Genomic DNA, 26,940 nt, shown 5'->3' with positions numbered 1-26,940 from the left:
TCACAGTTGCACCCTGGGCCCTGGCGGTGGTGCCTACCTATGGTTGGTACTCCATAAATATTCTTAAATGAAAATGGAATGAGGGTGGGGCACCTGGGTGGCTTAGTCGGCTAAGTGTCTGACCTCAGCTCAGGTTATGATCTCACGATTCGTGGGTATGAGCCCCGCATCAGACTCTGTGCTGACAGCTCAGAGCCCAGAACCTGCTTCAGATTCTGTGTCTCCCTCTCTCTCTCTTCCCCTCCCCACATGTGCTCTGTCTCTCTCTCTCTCTCTCTTTTTCTGAAAACTAAATACACATTAAAAAAAGAAAAAGAAAAGAAAATGGAATGAGGGGAAGGGTCAACTCAAATGTTCTCAAGAGCGAAGGAGGAAGGGTCCCAACGGAGCTCAGACCATACCCCTGGCTCACAGACACCTCCCCCTGGCCGGGTACCAGGATTCAGCCTGGCAGGGCCCAGCTCACCCCCATTGGAAGGGCTCCAGGTTGCTTGTTAGAATACCTAGCTCTGCTTTTAATCAATTGTAATCATTTAGCTGGAAGCGGCATGATTAGGCACACACAAGCAAACAGCGTGAACTAATCCTTTAAATGCGCCCGCTCGACACAGGCCTGGCCGCTTTGCCGCTGCAGGCCCCGGCTCAGGAAGCGCTTCCTGCGGCCCCTCGCTTTGTCAATAAGGGAGTCTAGATTCCAGGGCGCAGGGCAGGCCCTCCGCTCCCCCACAGCCCAGCCCAGCCCAGCCCCGTCACAGAGGCCTGAGGAATGCCAGACCTTCCTTCACTGAACAGACCCTTTCTCTGGCACAAGGCTCCCTGTGACAGCACCCGGCAAGGCCGCCGTAAGGGGAGAAAGTGGTGACACCAGGAGGCTTGAGGTCTCCTGAGGTCCCTGTCTCCACAACCAGATCTCATCCTGCCTGTCCCCAAGCCTAGCCTGAGCTGAACGCACCTCCTTGCTTGTCCCAAGGTCGGCAGGCCCCTGGCCCCAAGCTCCAACCTCGAGAACACCGCGTAGAACAGGCCCGGCCCCACGGCACCCCACGGGCCCACCTGCGAGCAGGTTCCCTCGAATCCCCTGTTACTGCTACTTGTGCTACCTGCTTGGCCCAACTACTAAAATAGTTTCTGGGTCCCCTGACATGAAGGCTTTTTATAGTTCAGCACTGCAGGCCTCATTTAAATCTATTAGCTCATATAAATGGCAATTCATTTAAACTTTGGAGGGTTTCTGTTTGCCTTGGTGGCAAAGACAATTTGGCTTTGCATGTGTCTCTGCCGTTTGCTAGTGACCTTGGACAAACCACTTAAGCTCTTGGAGTCTCAGTTTCCACATCTGTAAACGAGCAGAAGAGTACCTACGTCATGGGGTTGTGCTGAGACAAGCCATGCAGAATGCTTAGGTCATAGAGTGGCCCACGGGAGGGAGCCACCCAGGGGAGGGGGCTGTTAAAACTATTTCTTGGGCAGTCTCATGGGGAGCTTGCCCTCCATGTCCGAGGCCAGTCCTACACAGCTAGTCATTCATACACTCCCTCATGCATTCTCTCGGTGACAGTGAAGAACAGGACACGGTGAGCCTCAGGAAGGACACGAGGAGGTGCATCCCTCCCCAGTGTCTGTGGGCACAGAGGTGTCCACAGGGATTCAGAGACAGCTGGGCTGGGCAGCTGAGCCTGCCCCCTCCACTCGGGTCCACTAACCCTGGCAAGGGGCCCACAGGGCCCCAGGCCCTCATCTGCTGAGGCCTGAGGCTGGAAATGCCAGGCCAGCAGGTCTGACAGTTTTGGGGTCTGTGGCTTACAGAGCTGTCTCACAGCCTCCCCACCAAATGTTCACATTGCCCTCCATGGGGCTAAGGGCAAGGCTGAGGGGAAACCATCCAGAGGAAAGGCCTGGAAAGGCAGTGAAAGGCGGGAAGAGGACTTGAAGCCCTGGCCTCTGTGGCCTTTCCACCTTGCCTCACTGCTCTGCATACCCAGCTCCTCCCGGTGCCCCAGTGTGGGTGTCCTGTGCCCGTGGCCTTCGCACTTGGCTGGCCACCACAGATGGAGGGACCCAGCATCTCACTATGTTCAGACTCAGGCCAGAAATCATGAAATCACAGCAAATCCCTAGTGGAGGAGACCCTGAAAAGTCATCTGACCCTTAAATGCCTAATAATATGCCAATAATAATGCTAAAAATAATGGTAACTGCTAATAATAACAACAGGTAGCACATACTAAGCTTTTCCTATGTGCCAGTCACGGTGCCCAGGGCCTTTCACAATACAACTATGAGGTACAAACTATTAATACTCCCATTTTACAGACAAGAAAGCTGAGGTCTATAGCTGGTAAACGACAAGGCTTCAAATACAGAGCTGCTTCACAAAGACTGTGCTCCCTGCCTCCTGCTCTGCAGCATTTCAGACCCCTCTACGTCAGTGGGCCTCACTACCTTTCCTTTTTTTCCATCTGGACAGCGTTTTCCCACATAGTGGACATATGCAGTGCCTACCAGCCTATGCTCCCTTCCCCACCACAGTTCAGTGGAGCAGGGTGGGGCAGCTGACCATCAACCATCAGAGCTCAACCATCAGATTCCCTCTCCAGGGATCTAGAACCTGTTGCCTGCATGCCCTCTGTTTTCTGCAGTCACTATTTCTGGGTTGGCTGGGTGTTCCATCTGGCTACTTGTGTAACCAAATCCCCACACTAAATCCCCTCTGTTGAAATACCCAGTTGTGTCTGTCTCAGCAGAAATGATAGAAGCCACGGCAACACTGGCCACCTTTTTCCTTGTATGGACAAGCCCAGATAGTCAGGCTTCAGAAAGAAAAAGAACACAGTATGAACCAGGAAGAGGCAGAAGGCACAATGTTACCGCCTTGAGACAGGAATACTTGATTCATAAGAACAGGGCCACTGAAAACCCAACAACACTGCCTGCTCTTGGTAACCAAAAGCAACTCCTGTGTCCTTACAACTTAATTCCCCACCCTGCGTGAGCTAACCCCAGAGAGCGATGCCTGAGCCATGGTTCTCAGAGAGCAACATGCCTGTCCCGAGTTTCTGCCCACTTCCAGAAGTCTTGGGTCCACTGGAATCATGAGAGCAGAGCTTAAAATGCTTGAAGACAACTGTCCCCTCTTTCCACATCTTCTCCTGGCAAATGGTCCCCTGAAAGCTACTTGGAGTCAGGCTGGATCCCCACAGCCTAGCATGCTGCCTGAGCTCCCTGGGTACGTGTGTGTGTATGTACACAAACCTTATATTGTCTCCCCCGTCTCTTCCCCCACCTCCAGCCCCTGGCAACCATTGGTGTTTTCCGTTCCAATAGTCTTGCCTTTTTCTGGGACGCCAGGTAATAGAGCCATGTTGTATGGAGCCTTTTTTGAATCTGGCTTCTTTCACTTGGCATTTGTGATTCATCCAAGTTGCTGTGTGAATCAGCGGCTGCTTTTTATTGCCAAGTAGTGTACCACTGCATGAATGTACCACATCTGTCCACCCGCTCCCAGGTAAGGGACAATTAAGGGGTTTCCAGTGGGGGGGCCACCATCCACAGACGTTTTTGTGGAAGCATGCTTTTAGTGCTCTGGGGTAAACACGGCAACATGTGGGGGTTTCAGCCGCCCCTCCACACCCTGGCCAGCACTCACATTGCTGGCTTTTTGCTTCTGTTTCAATCATCCTGATAGGTGTGCGGTGGCATTGCATTGTGGTTTACGTTTGTGCTTCCCTGACTATAATCGCGTTGAGCACCCCCACATCTTCGGTGAAGCGTTGATATGTTGTGCTTGTTTTACAGTGGATTTCCCCTCGTTGTTAAGTTCTCAAGGGGTTTTTTTTTTACATGCCCTGGATACAAGTTATTCATCAGATATGTGATTTGTACATATTTTCTCCCAGTCTGTGACTTCTTGTTTTAACAGTCTTTTTTTAATTTTAATTTTTTTACCGTTTATTCATTTTTGAGAGACAGAGAGAGAGACAAAGTGCAAGCAGGGAAGGGGCAGAGAGAGAGGGAGACACGGAATCTGAAGCAGGCTCCAGCACAGAGCCCAACACGGGGCTCGAACTCACAAACTGCAAGATAATAACCTGAGCCGAAGTCGGTTGCTTAACCGACTGAGCCACCCAGGCGCCCTTTAATAGTGTCTTTCAAAGACCAGACTTCTTAAATTTTGGTTGAGGGTGGAAATCAGATAATACCTCTTCCCTGCTTGGATTCCCATCACAATGGGGATAAAATCCAAACTCCTCTGCTGCCCTACAAACCCTACCATGACCTGGCCTCCACCTGCCGGCCCTCTCCACACCACCCCTCCCCACTCACTGTGCTTTAGCCACCTTCCACTCCCAGCAACACACCCAGGTCACAAGGCCACAGGGCCTTTGCAGTCATGGCTCTCTTCCACATACTCTCTCCTTCTCACCAGGCAGGTCTCAGCTCAAATGCCACCTCCTCAGGGAGGCCCTCCCTGACCACACTCACCAAGGATTATCCAACCTCACCCCCATCACACCCCCACCTACTACCTGGTTTTATTTTCTTTGTGGTGACCACTACAGGACACTGTCTATCGATCCCTTTTGAATGCAGGCCCTGTGGGTGTTTCTCTGTCTCACTGACCACAGTCTTGTCAGTTCCTGGGTCTCATGCCTGGCACACAGTGGGACCTCCATACACATACTCTGAACAAATGGATAACAAAGCTGAGTTCCCTCTTCTGCTCCTAATCACTCTGTTATGAATGTGTTCCCGTCTGTCTGAAGTTCTTAAAATTAATGTCGGTCTTGGCAAAGCCACTTGAACTCAGAACTAAACAGGACTTGCACCTCATCCTGGCAACAGCGCTCCTGTCAATGCATCCTAAAAGAACATGCTCTTTGGAGGTAGACACGCCACTGTGACACAGCCCAAGCCTGCCAGGGCCAGAGCCCATCTCTGTCACCTCTGGCATTCCGGTCCTACAATGAAAACAATCCTAGGTCTTATATCTTAAGCTCTCTCTGCCTAGTCACTTGTCCCTACAAACAGTAGTTTCCCTGAGCCTTCCCAGCAGGACCCAAATGACAAATGGCCAGCAGAGCCAGTCAAGGCTCCAAAAAGGACCCTGTCTCCTGCTGTAGACACGAACCCCCACATGTCACCCCTGGGAAACAACATACCTGCCCACTGGCCCCAGATTCTGCGTAATGACCATGAAAACTTCGATGCCTGAAAAACCCTCCTCTTAAAAAAACCCAGATAATTGCTCTTCAAGTTACTTAAGGAGAGCCATTATTTGCTTACATTTGGTGTTGCTACAACACTTCCACATTTAAATGGGCTGTAATTAAAATAATTAATTGCAGAAAATAGTCACTGGTTAAGGCTATAATGTAGCGAGGTTCTCAGCATTTGAGGATCTCCCTTAAAGGTTGACGGGATGACCCAGCTCATGTGAACCATTCTTGATGCCTGGGACAGTCTGCAGCCCTGGGTGAGTGTAGCCAAAGCGAGAGCCAGCTTGAAGCCACAGCTCCCTGTGCCTCTGTGTCACGAGGTGGGCTTGTGGCACAGTGACACCGATGAAGTTCAAAAAAGGCAGGGCTGGGCAACTTCTCTGGGGAAACCTTCAGGCCAATAAGGGAGGAGAGCATCCGTTTCTTGGCACCCAGGACAATGTGGGAGGACCAGAGGGCCAAGCACGTCCCAAGTTTAAGTAAATCAGAGTGTACAGGAGCTAGTGGGTTTAAAAGAAGCCTGCCGTGTTGAGCCATAAAAAACTTCAGTTGTCTGGGGACTTGGGGTCTATTTTGGTAGCTGTGCCAGGCAGGTAAGGCAGGTGGGAGGTAGAGTATGGCGACACACAGGCTGCACATGGAAGGACGCGTGGCCAGCAGACGTGCAAGGGTACTTCCTGGACAGCCCATCGGTCAGGTGCTGGCACTAATGTCCCTTGGTCAGGGGGGAGAGGGGCAGCCAGCTGTCCTTAGCACAGAGGCTCATGCTCAGTTTGTGGGTCAAGGTGGGGACAGCGGTGGGCCCTGGGCAGGGTCATCACCTTGCTGGTGGCCCTCGGAAGTGGAACCCCCTCTCGGGTCCTTAACTTTGCCCCACACCGTGACAGGGTGAAGTCAGCTCTGCCCACCCTGGCACGGGGCCAGCCCACAGGAAGGGACCCTGACTGCCTGATGATGAGTCCTTACTACGTCCTCCATGGCCCCTTTTTATTTCCTCTGGATGACGGTTGTCACCACCTGTGCAGACAGGATGGGCCCAGGCCCGGCTGTGTGGATGGGCTGCAGCACAGTGAGAGGCGGTCTGCCCTGCAAAGGCTACCGCTGTGTTCCTTCAACCCCAGAAAAGGGGGACCCCAGTGCTGCCCCGTGACTTTATGACTCAGCCCTGTTGCAGTAGCCTCAGCCTCAGCCCCAAGGAAGGGTGTGACTACTGAGGGCAGGGTCCACCTTTGCATGGCTGTGCAGGCAACGCGTGTTTCCAGTGGGCAGATGCACCCTGTGGGTCATGGTGTGCACAGTGCTTGAGGGTGTGACAAACACCAGCTCTCTTTTCCTTCTGGGCACAGGGCAGATTACCTTCCTTTGTCCCCTTTGAAACTGGGCACGGCCACATGACTGTATCTGGCCAAGACAACATGAGAGGAGATGTGTGTCACTGCCCAGTGGAAGCTTCAAGAGCTGGTGTGTGAGTCCCTCATGCTGTTTATTGAAAATGGTGCTGTTTCAATATATGGTGTCTCAGCATGTCTGCGTGTACTACGTGTGGTGTTTCTGGGGATGTCTATGTGGTACTTTTTCTGGGGTGTGGTTGTGTGTGTGTGTGTGTGTGTGTGTGTGTGTGTGCAGTATTTCTGGGTGGACATGTGACCAATCTAGTGTAACAAAAGCCAGCTGGCAAGAAGGCGGCTTCACCTGGACACAGATCTGTGTCCTCAGAAACCAGTAACAGGTGGGACAAGAGGAGTGGCTGCAGGGGCCTACGGAGGACAGCCGCCCCTCATGAGGTCCCTCTCAGCCACTGCAGGCTCCGGATGGGGATTTGAGGAAGCTGGTCAAGGCCACCATGCAGCACCTGAGGGCTACATCAGCCTCGGGGCCCGTGGGGGGTATCCCTTCCTCTGAGTTGGGGCCCAGCCCGACTGCTGTCACTTTTCTGGCTTTCCTAGGCAGAGCTGGAAGCTCCAAGACCCCAGACCCAGTTCCTGGTCGCATACAGCCCCAGGATTCAGCCCTGCGAGCCACAGGGGCCACCAGCCTCAGATCCAAAGCTCAGTCGAACGCCATCGTGTAAGATAGGTGGAGAAACAGAATCCCCAAGAGGCAAAGGAGCTTGCACAGAAACACCGCAAGTGAGAGCCTTCTGACTCCTCTCCGGGCTCAGCTGCTACAGCCCGGCTCATCTGAGAATGCTATCAATGGAGGCCAGGAGACCACCCCCACTCCAGCCTGCAGGAGGGCCGCCACCGGCCCCTGTTGCTTTTTTGGTTGCGGTGATGCTAAGTATAAGACCCCACCATCGTGGCTTCACCCCAAGACCCTTGGTGCTGATGGAGGCCCCGAAGAGCAGCAGGAGTGGGGGGTGTGGGGGACAAGCACTCACCTGCAGCTCGGTCTGGAAGAAGAACTTCTGTGGGCACTGTGAGCAGTCGTAGATCTTGTCTTCCTGCCCGTGCACAGCAAAGATGTGCTGCTGCAACTTGTTGGCCTGGACAAAGACTGGACACAGACACGGCTGTCAGGGGCCAGACTCTGGGGACACCAGCCCAGCCGCCTGGAGCAGCCGCCCCCACACCATTCACAAGCAGGGATCACCCAACCATGGACACAGCCAGCCCAAAGCGGGCTGTTGGGAGCATTGCTGGCAGCTCCTAGAGGGGGCTCAAGCCAGTGGAGCTGAGCTCTGCCACTTATGGACTGTGCAACATTGGACAAATCACTTAACCTCTCTGGGCTTTATTTTCTCCTCTGAAAAACGAGGGTCATTAAAGTCTGTAGCTTACTGGATGGCGGGGAGGATCACATGGGCTAATACTTGCAAAATGCTTAAAAGATGGCCTGGCACATAACTAATCCAGGGAATGTCATTGCCGCCACCACCACCACCACCACCACCACCACCACCGTCATCATCATCATCATCAATCATCATTACTTGCCAGATATCGTCTGTGGGCTCCTGACTCTAGCACAGGCCTGTAAGGCAGGACAACTGTTACCCCCGTTTTACAGAAGAGAAAACTGAGGCACCGGAAATGTTAAATGACTTGCCCTAAGTCCCACTGCTAGCAAGTGGCAGAGCTCAGATTTGAATTAAATAAACTCAACACATTGTCTAGTATAAGAAGGTGCTCAATAAACACAAATTGCTATTCTTGTTGGGGTTGTTAGCAGCACCCTCACATGTCCACACAGGGGTCCCCGTGTCCTGGATCAGCAGACCTGGCACCTGAGGCCCCTCGACGCCAGCCTCCACCCAGACTGCAGAGTGTGATGGCAACAGACGGGTGGGGGCTCCCGAGACTGAGGGGGAAGAGGCACCAGGGTGTTCTAAGACTTCCATGCACCCCAGAGAGGTGTGAGTGTGCAGGGACTTTCCCCATAGCAGAGCCCCTTCCTTAGGCCCGTCATGGAGCAGGTCACAGCTCCCGGTGACAACGGTCCGAGGCAGCCCTGGCCCTGGGCACACACAGGAGGTGGTCCTGGGGCAGCTGTGTGTCTGGGAGGTGAGCACTTCAGAAATCCCCTCCCGCCAGGCACCCTCCCCGGGGTGGGCTTCCTGCCGTGGCAGACAACAGATGTCGGGGGAGACAGGGGAAGGCCAGGGCTCCCCCACGCACACCGGCTGCCATCTGGGCAACAGGAGGGGGGATGGCCGAGCCCTTGAGACTCGCCTCAGGCTGGGACAGCCGCTCGCCTGGGCGGGCAGCCAGGCTGGGGGCTGGGGGCCGGGGGGCTGGGGACTTGGCCAGCAGAGCTGCCCTTGACCCCTCTAGCCTGGAACACGGGTGGAGCATGGACTGGGGCAGACCCAGGAGGAGGGGAAGCCAGGAGGTGTGTACAGAGAGAGCCCGCTGTTCTGGACACGGGAGCCCACCGAGGGCAACACAGGGGTGAGGCTGAGCTGGAAAAAGCAGTTGTGCACAGACAGAGGTGAGGGGTAGGCTAGGAAAGGGGGCCACTCAACCTGCCTAAGAGGAGGGGCCAGAGAGTAAAGCCTAGGAGGAGTGCCAGGGGGTGGGGTCAGCTCTGCATGGGGCAGGCAGGGTGATGGGCTGTGGGTCCCTTGGGGACTAAGTCCATGTCAAGGCAGGAGGATATGCTGAGGTCCAGCAATTAAAGGGCTACGCCCCTGGATCCCTCTCCCTCCCCCACTGGGCACACTTACCTGTGAAGCACACGGGACATTTAAAGGTGCCGCCCATGCCCTCGAAGCTGTGCTCAATGAGGTGACAGAGGAGCTTGGCTGGGGAGTCGAACATCTGGTTGCACAGCTTACACTCATGGTTGATGCCTTCCTCTGCAAGGAAAACCATGGCCAGTCAGTGACCCTACAAACCACATCCTCTGGGCAGGAGCCCAAGGGCCTCCACTAGACCACAGGCCAGCCTCTCCCTGGTCCCCAGAACCAGGGCTGGTGTGGGGGCCATAGATTCCGAGACCCATCCCAGCTCCAGATGGCTCAACCCGGGAGGCGTATAGACCCCAGGGGCCGGCACCAAATATCTGGCTCTGGAAGGTATCGTGTGCTGTGATTTCTCTTGCTGGTCAGGCAAGAATGTGCACAGGCCACGACCCACAGCTCCAATCTCTCACCATGTCACAGTGGAGAGGTGCCTAGGATGAGGTCTGCACCGAGAAGGGAGTCCAACCAGAATTTTTAAAAATCCAATAGAATATTTACTGAGCGTGTACCTCATGCCAGGCACTTTGAGCTGGGGCTTCTGTGGGGAGCTGAACAGATAACACGCTTGCCCCCATTCCAATGGTGGGGGAGACAGATAACAAAGACGGCCAACACATAACAGCGTCAGGAGGTGAGACGAGAACATGGGGAGCTTCCTAGGCGACAGTCAAGGGCAAAGGCCCTGAGGAGGGCCCGTGCTGGGCTGGCTTGCCAGCAGCAAGGAAGCCGTGGGCCTGAAGCCCAGAGGCCAGGACCGGGGTGGGGTGAAGTCAGAGGGGATACAGGGGTGCACATCGCCCAGGGCCTTGCTGGCCACTGGGAGACTCTGGATTTTACTGTGAGGGTTGAGCAGCCACTAGAAGTTATCGCTAAAACAACAACAAAATGCTCTTTTTTAAAAGTTTGGAACAGGTGGCCTATGGACAGTGGCTGAGGGACAAAAGGCAGACCCCCTGTCCTTCTTCCAGATCAGAACATGGCTTCATCTCCCCACCTGGGAGCCTCTATGACTCAAACGCTCACTCAAAGGTGCCCGGGGAAGAGAGTGTGTCCGGAGCACCAGCTTCTCATCAGTTTCAAGGGGTGCAGAGTGGAGCTCTGGCACCTTGGCCCAGAGTCGGCAGAGCAGAATTCAAATCCTGGCTGCTTCTCCACACTCTGCGGCCTGGGCATCAGTCCACTCAGAGTAAACGAGGGCACCCTGAGCCCCTGTCCCATGAGGCTGAGTGAGGATGGAAGGGGCCAGCATCTGCCACCAGGGTGACCCACGGGTCAGCAGGGGGTGTGGTGGGGAGCCACCCTGGCTTGAGGGTCACATCATCCAGGGTTGACCAAGCTCTACACTCACTGCATGATCTTGGGCAAGTTACATAACCTCTGTGTGCCTCAGTTTCCTCTTTTCTAAAAGACCTGGTCACTGCCTTCCTCACCACTACACGCCCATGAGAACGGCCCAAATCCAGAACACCGATGACACCAAGTCCTGACAAAGATGTGGAGGGACAGGAATTCTCACCCATTGCTGCTTGGGAATGCAAAACGGCACAGCCACTTTGGAGGACAGTTTGGCAGTTTGTCGCAAAACTAAACACACTCTTACTATATGATCCGGTAATCTTGCTCCTCGGTATTTAAAACCTGCACACAGATGCTTACAGCAACTTTATCCATAATTTTCAAACCTTAGAAGCAACCAAGATGTCCTTCAGTTGGTGAATGGACACATAACCTATGCTACATCCAGATGATGGGTTATTATTCCGCGCTAAAATGAAACGAAGATACGGAAGAATCTTCAACGCATACGACTAAGTGAAAGAAGCCAATCTGAGAAGGCTAGATACACTGTACGATTCCAACTATTCTGGAAAAGGCAAAACAATGAGGACAAGAAAATGATCAGTGGTCGCCTACGGTGGGGGCCAAGATGCACAGGCACAGAACAGAGGATTTCTGGGCAGGGGAAGCACGCTGTGATATTACAGTAATGGAAACGTGTCATTGTACGTTTGTCCAAACTCAGAATGTGCCACCCCATGAGTGAACGGTCACAGAAACTATAGACTTTAGGTGATTACGATGTTTCACTGAAGGTTCACCTTGGCAAAAAACACACGGACCTGATCGTTCTGGCGAGTGACACTGATAGTGGGAGGACGGGCAGGAAATATAAGGGAAATCTGTATCTTCCTTAAATTTATTTTTTAAAAGTGTATTTATTTGTTTTGAGAAAGAGAGAGGGTGCAATTGGGGGAAGGGCAGAGAAAGAGAATCCCCAGCAGGCTCGGCATTATCGGTGCACAGCCCAACGCAGGGCCCGAACTCACAAACCGTGAGAGCATGACCTGAGCCCAAATCAAGAGTGGGACGCTCAACCAACTGAGCCACCCGGGCGCCCCCTCTCAATTTTACTGTAAACTTAAAACTGCTCTAAAAAGTAAAAGTCTTCGAAAAAATGTCAACTCTCCCCCCGCCAAAATAGTCTTCTTCTTATGGTTAATGTGTCAATTAAATAAGTTAATACGTGAAGCGGGATTTTTGACCAGCCCCTGGCACACAGCAAGTGCTCAATAAGTGTTTGTTGTCAGGTACGCCAGTATCAGTGAGTATTATCTGGGACAGCCGAGGACACAGGCTCCCTCTCGGGCTCCCCCAGGGAACCTGCCTCACCAAAGGTGCCAGGTGCTCTGATTTGCCCTCAAAGGCAAGAATTAGGTAGCAGAGGGGCTCTGCCAGTGGCAAGGCAGGAACACAGATGGGCTGAGGCTCCCAGCGAGTCCCTGGGTCCCCAGGCCCTGGCAGGGGCTGGCAGGGACAGCATGCATCCCCCTGGCCCCCGGGGCACCCCCCGCAGAGGCACACAGACACACGTGCGTGTGCAGGTGGGCCTGCCCCACATAGCCCACTGGCTGGAATCTACCGGGTGTTTGTCATGCCCCTGGAGCCCCAGCAACTAGGCCACATGCACCCGACAGAGATTCAGGCAGATCTTCCATTTATACCGGCAGAAAAGGAATTCATTGACAAGTTTGGGGACACGGGGCAGGCTCAGCACGCTTGCCACATAGGCCCCACTCACGTCTTCCACTTCCCTTGGGGAGACTCTCATCATAATTAGAGATGGCCTCCTGTGTGGGGGCTGCCTCAGAAGGCCCCCAACATCCCCCCACCCCAACATCCCCCCCACCCCAGCACTGAGGAGCACAAACAATGCTTCTCAGTGCCCAGCACAAAGTAAGGAATGAATGAAGGAATGAGAGCTACTACCCTTGTAGATGGCCTCCCTGTTAGAATGTGGACACCTTTTGGACATTAATAAGGCAGACAGTATGTGAAATTACAATTGTACAGAGATTTCTGTTACAATTTATAATATAACTTAAGATTAAACTTGTAACATAAATTAACCCTGCTTGGTGGTAAAACCACATTTTCTAGGGAAGGGAATTAGACCACTTGCTAAGGTAACAGAGCCAACTGGGAATGGTTCTCTGAACAGGTTACAAAGCCCTCCCTATCCGTATGGATCACACCTGCACACCACCTCCAGGCAGCCTCCCCTGACTATGCCAGCATGCACAGCTGCACCAGCCTGGGCACCGTGACCCTGGATTCATCTAACCATATCCTATGAGTCTTTCTGATCCTGGCAAGTAAGTGATGGGCACAGATCATGGCTTCTCCTCCTCCAGCCCCCAAAACATCAGGCCCTGCCTGGGTCCACAGAAGGGGCTTGGGAAATGCTCACAGAGGAGAGATGCCCCTGGCTGGGCCCTCTTCCCCCCGTCCAGCCAGAGCCAGCTCCCCAGGCTGGGATGGCAAAAGAGGATTTACTGCTCTCTGCCGAGCGGGGCCTTTATCCACTTGGCTGTGAATGGAGACGTGCCGTCTGATGCACAAACACCAAGAGGACAAAGAAGGCTCCCGCAACTTATAAATCAGAGAAATCATGTCTGACAGTCACTTTCCGTTCTCCGAGTGCCGGGCAATTCATCAGCCGGTCCCCTCTGATTCATAGACGCAGCTACACCCCGCACCCACGTTCATAAATATGTGCACAGTCAGGCAGGCCTGGAGCCGCAAACCGGTTCCGGGCCCTAAACAGCTGCCATTTAAACCAGTGTCGATGTGAGGTTGTGGGCTAATTAGATCAAGCGCCCGATAGACACAACTGTGTGCCACTGCTCCCTTTCCTCACTCCCCCCCCAACCCCTATGTTAAAGAGAGTCAGACCTGGGGAGACGGAGCGGGGAAGGGAAAATAAAACAAGCAGAAAGTAAAAACAGAGTGAAAAATAAGGAAGCCGGAGGGGTTCCCACAGACCTGAGAATCTCTGCCACTCGGGTCGGGCCTTCTGGTTTGCAAACCTTCTTTCTGAAGGACGAGGCCCTCTCCCCACCAGAGGGGGTTGGAGATGCTCCCTGGGGTGTCCATAATGTGTACCTCTGCCTAAAAAGCCATCCAGGAAAATGGGGGGCGGGGAGCTGCCCTAGTTAGTGTGCAAACACTCCTCTGCGTGCCGTGACCCAATACGAGCCAGCCCACGGATATTGACAGGATCGGCTGCCACCACGGCTCTTACCGCACCGACGCTGGCAACCTCTCGCTCTGTCCCAAGTCACGGGGTCCGCAGAGAGCGGCACCCACCGAGAATAACTTTCCTGAATTATATTAGATCACAGAGCCTCAGCAGACACCTTGGAGCAGGATGACAAAGCTGTCTGGGAGCCTGCAGGCCCCTCCGCCCCGGCGCGGGGGCTGGAGGATTTTGTGAGTTAAGACGCAAAATCACTTCCTCTCTTCTCTATTCTTTTTTTTTTTATATAGCACATGACAGGCATCCATAAGAGAGACCCACACAACTCCAGTGAATTATGCAGCCCCGCTCATTTGTAAAGTGAAATGCAGATTTTGCCTGCTCACTGTGCCAGATCTTTCCTCCTAGTCCCCGTAAGTCGTGGCTGGCACGGGGAATCTATTGATTTATTATGATTTTTTAAAAAATAAAAATAAATAAAAACCCAAGCTGCCAAAGAAACAATCCAGCAAGCACGAAAATCCCAGAGTTCCCCCCACCCAATGCTCTTTTTATTTTTTTTCCCCTCTGCTCAGGAATAATAAGTGTTAATTTTACACTTCATTTCTCAAAAAAATAATAGGATGTGCTTTTGCTTAAAACCAAGTCAGCCTGCTGGAACCTTTCAGGCTGAAACTGTGTCAGCCCAAAAGAGGAGCAGAGGGCTTTGTGGAAGGGCATCGTGCCGAGATGATAGCTCCCTGTAATGTCCTCGGTACCGACTTTTGTCTCCAAAAGCATTTGATCCTGGCAGACACATACTTATTTCCATACAGGTCTTGGGGGAAGCCAGGAGGAGAGAGAGCTGATTATCAGAATCCTGAAGGTGAAACTCAGGTGGGCCCCACTGATGTCAAAGGCAGGCCTGGGCACACATTCGGAGGCCATAATTTGCTGCCTGGGAGGGAGGGGCGGCAGGCTGCGGCGGGGAGTGGACAGGGCATTGTTCTCGGGCTCTAGTGCGCTGAGCGCGACCCGCTCCCGCCATATCGCTGGGCCTTGCCTGGCCCTTCTCTGAGCGGGGACCGCACTCGGGAAAGCTGACCCGGGAGTGGTGTCATTACGCATAGACCCCTCTGAGAGGACAGGACCAGCGACGGCCACCTGTGTTGACAGGGGGCATAATTAGCCACCTCCATTCAGGAAGCAGCAATTAAGGACACAAAAGTGAGCACCAGAAACACTTGACTTTGAGTCGCAGTTCCAGTCATTCGCTGTGTGTACTTGGGTAAGTTACCTAACCTCTCTGAGCTTCAGCTGCTTCTGCTAGAAAATGGGAAGCATCATCACAGGGTTTCGGAAGGCTGCCAAACAGGCTTCTTCTGCCACAGGATGTCTGCCCTTGGACAAAACTCTCTTCCCCCAGACCACCTTCTTGTCCTCCTTCCCTCACTGCATTCAGGAGTCTGCTTAAATGCTACCTCCTCCCAGAGGCTGTTCTGGATGCCCCCGGCTAAAGCAGCATACACCCACATCCTTTCCAGCACCTCTCACACCTTTAACCTCCTTCACAGTGCTTACCACCACTGAACATAAACATATTACAGAGTTGATTGTTGTGTTTTTTTTTAACTACCTTTCTCTCTCTCTCTCTCTCTCTCTCTCTCTCTCTCTCTCTCCTCCCCCCTCCCCCCAGCACATCTTATGAGCGTGCACATATACACGGAGTAATCGAAGTTCCGAGAGGGATATTTTGCTCATTGCTATGTTATCAGTGCCTAGAACAGGGCCTGGCACACAGTAGGTGCTCAACAAATAGCAAGTGAACGATTTGTGTAAAGCACTTAATACAGTGCTTGGAACACGGGTAAGGTTGCTGGTGAATGCTACTTACCACACAGCAATGGGCCCCCAACTCGTAGGACTGGTGGCTTATAAAATCTGTGCTTGCCTTCAGAAACCTGCAGTTCAGATCCCCACAAAATGGCCTGCTCCGGGACTGCAAGCATGGAGGGTCTCCTTCAATGAACAGAAGGAGTAGCCAAGTGACAAAGCTGGGGGTGGGGTCATGTGGTCACCCCAAGCAGCCCTCTATTCCTTTAGAAAATACCAAATTGGGCCTGGGAAGCCACCTTCTGCTCCTTGATCATCCAGAATTTTTGACTGAGAAGGAGGAGAGACAGACGTAGCCTCCCAGTCTGCACGTTTGGGCCTGGTAGCCCCCTTGTCGACAGCAGCTCCAGGTGGCAGGATGTCTGGAACTTACCCCAGGTAAGCAGGGGAGGCAGCGCCCACGGTGACAGCATGGGCCAGTCCAAGGTGGCAGTACTGCCCCTGCAACAGCATTTCTGGGAGTGGAAGGAAGGCAGGGGACTGCCTCACGGAGCTGAAATCCTCTATTCCCAGCTCCGGTAATAAATTCACCAGCCTTCAATTCTATCCCAAGGATCAAGTCAAGTAAAGAGCCCTGAGAACCAGGGGCCCGATCAGACACACACGGGGCACACAGAGATAAGGAAGGGGAAGAACAAGGAGCCCAGCATTCATCCAGGTAAATGAGCAGCTAGAGGGGGACCCCGGGAGAGGACCCCTCTGATGCTGCCCTAATAAATAACCAACGCCACACAGGAAAGAGAAACATAGGCCAATGGGGGACACAGTTCTTTGTTCTCTGTAAGGAACAAAGAGCTTTGGGTAGAATAGAAGAGGGCATAGACTAATATCTGGGCAGCCAGATCAGGCTGCTTACCTATTGATTTGTTATTAAATGCCACACGGAAATGAACCAAGGCAGACTGTAAGGGAAAGGAGAGGGGGGATATGTGACTTGGGAGTTGACAAGGGGCAAAGAGGGAAACAGGGTCTGAGGATAAGCCAGAGGCCAGGCAGAAATCAGAGAGCATGGAAGTGAGGGCAAGGGCTGATGGTGGGACCCTCAACACCTTAGGCCCCGGCTGCCCTGAGTATCTACAACCCTGATAGGAGGGTGTAGTCCCCCAGACCTGCAGCTGTGGCACCCCCTGGGAGCTGGTTAGAAATGCAGGACTCAGGCTCCACCCCAGACCTGCAGAATGAGAATCTGCCTTTTAAAAGTGTTCTGGCAATTAGGGCACACATTCAAGTTTGAGGAGCACTGAGCTCTATCCAAGGGCTTCTGGGGATGCCTCTCTCGTTGGAAGCCTGATGGCATGGAGCTGTGTGTTCCTAGCGATCGCTTTTCCCAAGATTGTATGCTTCAGTCTCTAAAAAGGAGGAAAGTTTTCTCTAGTCACTTGTTGTCCACATTTTACAGAAGACACAGAGAGAAATACATCCACAGTGGGAAACCCTCCCTCTCCTATTATCACAGCCGGAATGAGAATGGTGTGGGGTATCTTTGGAGGGGCTGTTGGAGACACTGGGGGTGGTGTCTGACATTCCACTGAGCACTCTGGTGGCCCCGCTGCCCCACACCCCAAACGCTGGGCTGCTTAGGGCCCCCCATCACCGAAGAGCACTCAGCTATTGTTGGAAGGTAAGCCCCACCACGGCTGCCCCCACGCTGGGCCCCCATTTTCCTAATTAATCCTGCAGGATGGGTTGTGCCCTTCCTCCTCCCCTCGGGGGCACCTTCCCAGGCCTCGATGGCCAGGAGGGACCCATCTCGTGGTCCCCTGTGTTTCAGAGAGGCTTATAAATGAGCTCTGGCAGCCTGAACCAGGGCCCCACGGGGGACCCAGAGCCTCTTCAAAACAGAGCCCTGACAATTAGGCAGTCTGAGTTTTGAAAGGCTTGGGATTGATGGCGTGGACAGTAAAAATATCACCTGGGGAGCTGGGTGTAGTCCTCTGAGGGTTGCCTGAGGTCAGTTGCCATGGCAACGGAGAATGAGCTCAACCTTGTAACTGACCCTTATCTTTTTTTGATCTGTGGGCCACTTGGGGCCAAGGCTTGAAATCAACTGGAAAATAATCCGGTCACATATCAGAGAGAAAACTATTTATACTTATTTACCCAGGTATCCACCAACATCCCCGTTCGGTGATGATGAGGACGCCACAATAAACCGATATCGCACGTCCAAACGGAGGCTACCGGACCGCAGGAGAGAGGGGGAGACTGAATCCCCCACCTCAGCAGGATGCAGCTCCATCCACGTGCGGGCAGGTGCTCACCGTGGGAAGGGTTCTCGTCCCCCGGCCCCTCACATCATTCCTGCCAGAAGCTCTGGGCCCTCTTGTAGGCCAGCATCCGGTGGGCATCCACCAGAGGAGTCAGACTCTGATTTCTTCCCTCATCTGCTGTTCAGGCGTGTCGGTCCAGCCTGGCTTGATCACTAGGCTGCTTGGCTTTATTTCAGGGTCGGATGAGACTCTCCTCTGCCAGAGGCACCTTCCCAGCCGAGAGGCTGCAAAGAGATGCCAGCCAGGCAGGTGTGTATCGGGGAGGTGTGCACGTAGGGTTTAGGGGAGGCAGGCTGACAGGAGGGAAAACTTCAGGCCCTCCCTCCTGGTCCCACACCCCGGGAAGGCCTGGCTGGCTCAGACACCCCCACACTCACCCCGGGGTTCCCATGGTAAGACAGCCATCTGGCCAAGGCCCATCTCTAGGACACTGCTATCCTAAGTTACAAGCACTCACACACTCTCTTCTCTGAAACTCAAGTCAGAAGACTCCAGACGGTTCCCTGACTGACTTCTCCCAAGAGCCACGTCACATGAATGTTAGCGAGGGGTCAGTTAAGCTTGAGGATGATTCTGGGTAAACTCCCCTTGAGCTCTGCCATCACTGCAAACAGGACATCTCAACGGACTGCCCCCCGCTCACCCCTGTTCCATCAAGACGAGCTTCTTTGGAATGGAGGGGAAAACATGGCTGAGAACCAGGCAGCTTGTAGGCTACTCCTGGCTCCACCTCAGACTCCATAGGGTGAGTGGGCTAAGCACGTTCCCTGCGCCCCTCAGTCTTCTCGCCTGTGAAATCGGGAGAAAGTCATCTCCTCACAGGGCTGTTATGAAGAGGGAGTGAGAACAAGATGAAGAATACTGATCATAGCACTACTGCCACAACTGTGGTTACTTTGGACAGGATTCTGCCCTGAGACTCTACGCCCAAAGCCTGTCATGCGGCGTGCACTATGGGGGTCGCCAGCATAGTGGAGCCCACCCCTGGAAAATGTTTAAAGAGCCCAGACATGGCATCTGGCTTGTTGCAGGTCCTCAATCCACGTCACGTCCACCTGACAATGCCTCTGTGTCAATTCTCCTTGTCTCCATCCTCCTCCACCTCTTCCCCACTCCCCATACTTGTGATGGCAAAAGTTGTATCCATTTCCCCACCCTTTGTTCAACTGTGGCTCTCTGCAGCTTCCTACTTCCGGCCACAGGAGTGGACTCCCCTCCCCACCCCCACCCACCATGCTCCTGCAACCACTGTTTCTTACTTCTTCACGGTTCCTCTCCTTGTTCCTCTCCCTTAAAACTCAGTGGGATTTCCATAGAGGTCCCAACCAAGGCTGGGGACGAGGGTGTGACAGGTTCATGTGTCCCCTGCCCCAGCCTTGGCCTGTGCAGGGGGCTCCACATGGGCACCGCACCCGTGCTCCAAGAATCTCGAATAGAGATCTGTGATGGAGGGAGTCTCCTTCCAACTTCATGACTTGCTTCCACACTGCCAAGGAAGCCTGCCCCGAGATGCCAGCGGTCCCCGGCGGTTCATGAGAAAACGCACCACCTTTGCCAACAGCTCTGCTTGCAACTTGGGTGATGACAAAGCCATGGGTCCCTCAGCAGTCTGAGCCACCTGGAATCTTTAGGACACGGTGACTAGTTGTCTTTGGTGAAAACAAACTCACCAACCAGGCCCTGGACAGGTCACACCAAGAGACACCTATCTCAGCTGCGTAACGGAAAGAGAGTGAATGATCAAATCAACCACAGTGAATGATCAGTGGGTCTCACGGGGGACTAAAGTTCCACAGATTCTAAACTTCTAGAACTCAACACTTTAGGGGCTCGAAACATCCTGCTGATGAAGACATTCCACTGCCGTCCTCACACAGCCCCCCCCCACCTGAAAAACACAAAAGCTCTAAGAAAATGAAGGACCTGCTGCATCCCCTAGGGGCTCACTAAGTGAAAACAAGGAACCAAACACTTACTGATGTGTATCCCTGATCTTCAGATTCACGTTTTCCACAACAAGGTGACTGCTTAAAAGTCCCTCATGTTAATAATCCTCAGATTAACGGCCTCTAATAACATGCAATTAACGTGACAGGCAGGCTGCAAAACCCTTACTGTCACCGACCCAGCCAGGGACACGTGGATTACCCCTGCTTTTACTACAAGGGTTTTCTCTGCTGCTGACATCATTTCCCCCTACCCACATCATGTTTCTAAAGTCAGCAACAGGGGCGCCTGGGTTGCTCAGTTGGTTTAGCGTCTGACTTCAGCTCAGGTCACGATCTCGAGGTCCGTGAGTTTGAGCCCCGCGTCAGGTTCTGGGCTGATGGCTCAGAGCCTGGAGCCTGCTTCCGATTCTGTGTCTCCCTCTCTCTCTGCCCCTCCCCCGTTCATGCTCTGTCTCTCTCTGTCTCAAAAATAAATAAACATTTAAAAAAAATTAAAAAAAATAAAGTCAGCAACAGCAATGTGTCAGAAAAAAAAAAAAAAACCCAAAAAGCAAAAAAACAAGCAGCTATCCACGGCGCATCCATGTAGAATGCAGGTAGCACCATTTCTTCAAAAGTTTTCCAACCAGGGAGACACAGATCTGTCCCTGCAGCTCCTAACAAGTTAAAGCTCAGACCAGAAACAGTAATTCACCACTACTTCCTCCCCTCTGACTGCACTAATTGGACACGGGGCATCCCTACTCCTCAGCAACATTCTGAGCAACGATAAATGACAAGACTAGACTGGCTTCAAGGGCAAAGTTATAAAACGTATGCACCTGCTAGATCTGCACAGTCCAATACGGTCATTGCTAGCCAAGTGTGGCTACTTAAATCTCAATTAATTAAACTTAAGTAAAGTTAAAAATTCAGTTCCACATTTCAGGTGCTCAACAGCAATTGGCTAGTGGCTAATTGGCTACTGATTGGCTAGTGGCTAGTGGCTACTAATTTGGACAGCACGGAAAGTTTCCATCATGGCAGAAAGTTCTACCGGACAGTGCTGTGCTAGAATGCATTCAGCTTAAGGGCAAGGGCTCTCCTGGTGTTGTTCGGCACTGTAGTCCCGAGCCTACCACAGCGCCTGGCACACAGCAGGTGCTTAAGAAATGTTTATGGAATTGTGGTATACATGTTTCGAAACGTTTTAAAGAACGCTTCATTCCTTTTACTGCTTAGCACTTGCTGGGATTGCTCTTCGTGGAAAACTGCCCAGATGTGAGCCTCTCTGACCTTTGACTTAAACCTCCAACCCAATAATTATGGGGCAACTCTGCCCGGGGCAGATAAGAATATGGTGAATGCAGGGAACATTCAAGAGTAATGAAATTTCTCTGAAGGGGCATAATCCAAATAATTGGGTAACTTTGGACCAATAGGTTCTAAGGTAGATCAGTAACAATTGGGTCACTAGCTAGTCTAGAAGCCCACTGGCTACACGAATGGGCCACCTCTCACTGAGCTCCCTGAGAGGTTTCGGGATGTCAGCAAACAGGACACCTGCTAGAGGTCAAGGCCAAGAAGAGAGATCAACAGGTCAGGATTTCCCACCTTTAAACTGGCTTAGCCCTGTTGCTTGGGAAGGAAGTAAATGCTTGCATTTGTAATGCTTAGCTAAGTGGTTTGTGTGGTTTCTTATTCTGCTTCTGCTGGCTGCGTCTCAAAGAACCACGGGTTTGCCATGACCCAAGTAAAATGAAAATTGAACTAAAATTGAGAAGTCAAATGCAACATGGAATAAATGAGTACATTCAAATCAATGATACATCCTTCAAGTTGTCACCTGATCCCAACCATAACACCAGCACTGAGCCTACTCTGAGGGAGAATTTCTTCCTTCAGTTTGGCTCAAAAGCCAGGAGGCAGAGCAAAACTTAGAGCCACACGCCCAGCCCTCCAAGGCGGTTTCTGGGGTCACGCTTTCTTGTGTCCACTCTAGTCTCCAGTCCCTCTCCCTAACCAGCAATCGAAATAGCACCTTCTTGAGGGCAGAGGGCTGCCATCTTGCTTTCTTCCTTCAACACACCCAGGACTGAGACTAAACAAGGCCTACTAGATGCCTCAAGCCCACAGTCAACATGAACTTTCTGATTTATTCAGCTCCCAGAGCTGAGTTCTCCCAGATGGTTGTCTAGAATGGCTTGGGCCCGGCACCCAGAGACCAGATGAGGGGGCAACTCGGGGCAGCTTAGACTTCATAGCCAGCTCAGTCCATCACCTGGCTGTGCCTCTGCCCAGCCACCAACAGGCCTCTGAAATATGGGGCCCACTCACATCCCACTTACCATTCCTAGCCCAAGGAGTCAGTTCATGGACAGCCATGGACAGGCCCCCACCCTGCACCCACAGAGGACCAGGAGACAAGCAGCCTAAGCCTAGAGGAGGGGGCAGGCTGCCTGGGGGGAGGCTGGAATGGGTAGAGCAGCCCCCATGCAGCCCTCCACTCTCCATGCTGGCTCAGTGAGCAGAATGGCTGCCATTAGCTGGGACGCAATGCAAGCAGTCGAGACCCACGCGCTGTGACAGGAGAAGGCCCCTCCCTACAACTCTGGGGTTGGCTGGCACTTGCCTTTTGCCTTCTTGGGAAACGGCAGCTTCATATACCTTCATGAAAAAGTACATCTAACACCTGGCAATTCACCCTTTGCTGCCTACCTCCTGGCCCCACCTCTCTATGCCTGCTCTCATCTCCCAATCTTCCTCCAGCACACACTGACCGGAGAATACCCTCCAGGCTCTGTGGTCATCATTTCACTCTCTTCCTCGAGAGCCTGCAGTGGCTCCCATTCTCCCACAGTAAAGCTACATCCTTCTGCCACACCTAACCAGCACCCTTGCTTTCAGCCACACCTACTCCCTCCGGCCCCACTGGCTTCCTCAGTCCCAGGACCTTGCTCATTCCTGGCTCTACACCTTTATTCAAACAAGTCTCAGTGCTTTGCCTCTTATCCTTCCAACCACTATCTGAGAGACAGTCCTATGCTGGCATTCAAGGCTCTGGTTCCAGATGCACCTAATGCTATCCAGAGTTACATGAAATAAAAGGCATCTTTCAAAAATTCTCTCTGCTTAAGGGAACTGGACTTTCTGTCATTTGCAACCTAAATGGTCCTACCTAATAAATTCTCTGTGGAAAAAAAAGCAGTTGTTTTACTCATCTGTTGTTACTAATAGGTCCAGACAAACATGAGGTGCTCAATAAATGCTAACGGTTCGATTGGTTAATAGATTCACACCCCCAACCCCACGGCTCGGGACCCCATCCTGGGCATTCAGGCGGGAGTTCCAGTGCTCAATGCTGTCCCAGACACAGGAGCTCAGACACGTGGCCCTGGGGCCACAGTCCCCCTAATGTGTTGGATGGTGACAAATAGGACTGAGTCAGCCCTGTGATTCCCCACCCCAAGCAAAATGCTATTCTCAGGGCTGGACCTGGGCCCTTGCTTGGGTACTCACGGCCTTCAGTGCATGGAGAGAAGCACAGCCTCAGGGTCAGGGTTCAAATCCTCCTCCCGCCCCGACCAGCTGTGGCATCTTGGGTCACTGGCTGTCCCCCAAGATGTAAAATGAGAACTGTCACAGTGCCTACCTCATCGGACTGCTGTGGGGTAAGCAGGCCTCAAAGCCTCAGTGCCGTTGTCACCACTGTCACTGTTACTGACTCTGCGCCAGGCACCGGGTGAGGCACTGGGTTGACAGGTCAGTGAGATGCTGTCTGTGGCCCCCAAGTTGCCTAGAGGTGAGAAACCTGGGAGGCCAGGTAAACGGATATGCTGCGTGTGACAATGTGTGTGACAGCACTGTCACCCAGAAGCTCTGAAAATACCCCAAACTAGACCCTTAAGGACACCCAGGGTGGGCGCAGCAGAGCTCTAGGGAGGACAGATGGTGGGAGGCCCCTGTGGATGAAGGAACCAGCAGGCACCGGGTGCCCAGCAGCCCAGCTGGGCCTATACCAGAGCCCTTGGTCCTCTGGGCACCACAGCCTTGCTGACCCAGGGCCCAGGACACAGGAGCCACTCCACTGGAGGGCAGGCAGAAGGGCCAAGGCCCAGTGCGAGGACTCAGGGTCCCTGCTGTCATTGTGAGGGTTGGCCTGGCAGGCTGACACCTCTGACCCCATGGGGCATGACCAGGAGATGGACACACACACACACACACACACACACACACACACACACACACTCCTCTAGAACCCATTTTGAGGTCCTGCAAATTAAAAGAGTTTCTCAGTACAGAATCCCTCAGTGGCCCCAATCCCATCCACAATATCAACCTTAGATTCTGGGTAGGGAGGCACCCAAGATGATTTCTCTGCCTCTACTTCATGCTTTAATCACGCCCTGAATGCACAAGGGCCTGAACTTAATGGACATTTAGAAACCAGAAGCCAGATTCTAGTGAATTACCTTGAATTCCAGTTCCAAAATCGAGAGCATGTCTTGGCTTCCCCAGCCAAGGACAGTGCCTGGCCCTATCCTAGCCTCCCTCTGGACGACTCCCTTCTCCTTGCCCAGAGTTGAGAAAAGCAGAAATCCCACGTACCTGCAGAGGGCTGTGTATGTGTTTCTGGGGCTGGGATTCAGCCTGAAAATGGGGGTCCAGGTGGCCTTCTGTCCAATTCACAACAGAGGATACCTTATGTCTCCCCACAGGCTGAGCCCTCCCCAGAAATGCCCACTGTGCCTTCCTGCCAACAGAGAGATGCCTTTAGAGTACCACTCATACTCCCACCTCAACAGAAACATGTCTTGCCCTCCTGCCCTCATCTCCAGCCCGATAGGGAATCTCTACTCTTCTGCACCCCAAAACCATCCTTCCTGCCCTTGGCATACTCACACCTACTCAGCACCTCTCTCTCACACAGCCGAGGCACTACGCAGTGCCCAGCAAGGTGGCCAGCACAGGGTGGGAACTCTATGGAGTTCCACAGAACTCCATGGAAGGGAGCTCTCTAGAGATAAACAATATTTAGTCCCTGCCCACAGGACCAGGTACCGGGGACAAACACCAAGAGGACATGTATAGCTTTATCCCATCAGTCTCCCACCTCACACACAACTAAAGTGGAAATAAAACCAGGTACTCGACTCAATCCTATTTGGGTGTTTCTTAAAAACAGGGACTGTGTGTAACTCCAAGTGTGTGTGCCTTTTGGAAGAACTGGTGGCAGCCTACACAGGAAGGCAGTAGAGGGTCCTCTCCGGCCAGCAGGGCAGGCTGCTCTCTGTAGCTCGGTAGGACCAGACAAGGCGGCCTGCAAAGCACTGATTTGCAAGCAACCATCAGCCACTATTACAATAATATCATCATTATTCTTCAGTCACACTCATTCTGGCTTGGCTGGATTTTCTAGTTTTCCTGCAATGAGCATGGGCAGCTTTTGAAATCATTACAAGAACAGCTTTCGTTAAAAAAAAAAAAAAAAAAAAAAAAAATTAAGCTACTGATTCACGATGAAGACAATGGCAGCAATGACAGCGCGCCCTCTCTGGTGTCCCTGTGGAGAAGGCGAGGTGGCTGGACCGGAGATCTCCATGGCCCCACTCCCTTGCTCTGGGGTTCTTCCCATCAGAGGCTCTGGGCGGCAGCAGCATATGCCACACTCGGCTTCTCGCTGCCTGCCCATCCCTGCCGGGTCCCCACCTCTGTCCCTGTCACCTGGGCTCAGTTCTGGCATCTGTCAAGTGGGATGGACAGGCCACTTTGCAGGTCTGGGCTCTGCCACTGTGTGTCCTGGAAGGTCACCTCTTGTGTGCCCCCGTCTCCCCTTCTGTCAAATGGGGATGGAGTTATGATCCATGGGCATGTATCACCTCCCGGGCCCTCACGGGCACCAGCTACAAAGCGTGGTTAGGAAGGTGCTCTGGGAAGGTGTGAGTAACCGTCCATTCCCACACCGGGTGTCCGGCCGCGTGTGGGCTGGCGGGATTTGTTGCAGGCTCGCGGCTCAGAGGCAAGTGGAACATGCCTGACAGGACCCACGACCGCAAGAGCAGAGGCCAGGAGGTGCGGGAGGATGGAAAGTGAGGTTCCGAGTGGGGGAGAGAGGTCAGGGAGGCCATGACCCCCCGTGAAGAGGTTGGCATGTGGCGGCCCCACCACCAGCCCAGACATTCTCAGCCAGCACTGCCTCCAACCGGGTCCAGGCCGGGCCCGGCCCACGGGGGAGGCAGCAGCTCCAACGGCTTGACAGGCCAGATGCAGTGTGCCCGGATGCGCACCCTCCTCGAGATTGGAGATGACAGGCTCCGGAGGCCGGGAGGAGCTGGGTCACAGGAAACTTGGCAACGAGAAGGGCGGGAGGAGCATCTGGGCTCACAGGACCTGGAGGCCCCCACCCTCTGGAGGGCCCAGCGAGGGGCTCTCCCCTCAACCCCTCAACCCCTCAACCCCTCAAGCCTTGAAGTGAGACCTAAGTGCTCCTGGGCCGAGGCCGGGGTCCCACTGCCGCCCCTTCCCGTGCCACCGGCTTCCAAAGAGACGGCAGAAGGTGGTCCAAAGACCCAATATTTGTATTTTGCATGCTAATTTGACATAGAGGAGTGGGCATGGGGGAGTGTTTATAATCAGCACTCCAATAAGCCCGCAAATGACGCCAGTATTTTATAAGCTTGTTAGAAACAAATCACCCCTCAGCTGATATTTACTTACTGATGAATCATAAAAGGGCTCAGTACACAAAGGGTACATCCAAAAAGAATGTCTTTCTCCAGTCCCGTCTTCGGCAAGAATGCCGGGAGCCTGAGCCCGCTGTCCCCCGGCACCTGTCCCCAGCACCCCCAACTCCTGCCAGCTTCCCTGGGGTGGCAAATCATTGGCACTTGCCCCCATTCCATGCCCCTCCCCTGCCCCCACCCATCAACTGGCC

At 53.2% G+C, this 26,940-nt stretch overlaps 1 protein-coding gene across 1 annotated transcript in view; it reads right to left on the bottom strand.

Moving 5' to 3' along the window:
* Positions 1 to 26,940, bottom strand: part of ZNF423 (zinc finger protein 423) — a 272,529-nt gene that overhangs the window by 20,718 nt on the left and 224,871 nt on the right. Inside the window, exons 5-6 of the mRNA XM_032591421.1 lie at positions 9,382 to 9,513; positions 7,597 to 7,712 (exon numbers count right to left, since the gene is read on the bottom strand). Coding sequence (XP_032447312.1) covers positions 7,597 to 7,712; positions 9,382 to 9,513 — 248 coding nt within the window. The remainder of the gene's footprint in view (positions 1 to 7,596; positions 7,713 to 9,381; positions 9,514 to 26,940) is intronic.

Source organism: Lynx canadensis, chromosome E2 (assembly GCF_007474595.2).
Source record: "Lynx canadensis isolate LIC74 chromosome E2, mLynCan4.pri.v2, whole genome shotgun sequence".
In the NCBI taxonomy this organism is placed as follows: domain Eukaryota; kingdom Metazoa; phylum Chordata; class Mammalia; order Carnivora; family Felidae; genus Lynx; species Lynx canadensis.
Note: the sequence above shows the minus strand (reverse complement) of the source record. Positions and strands in the feature narration are given on the sequence as shown.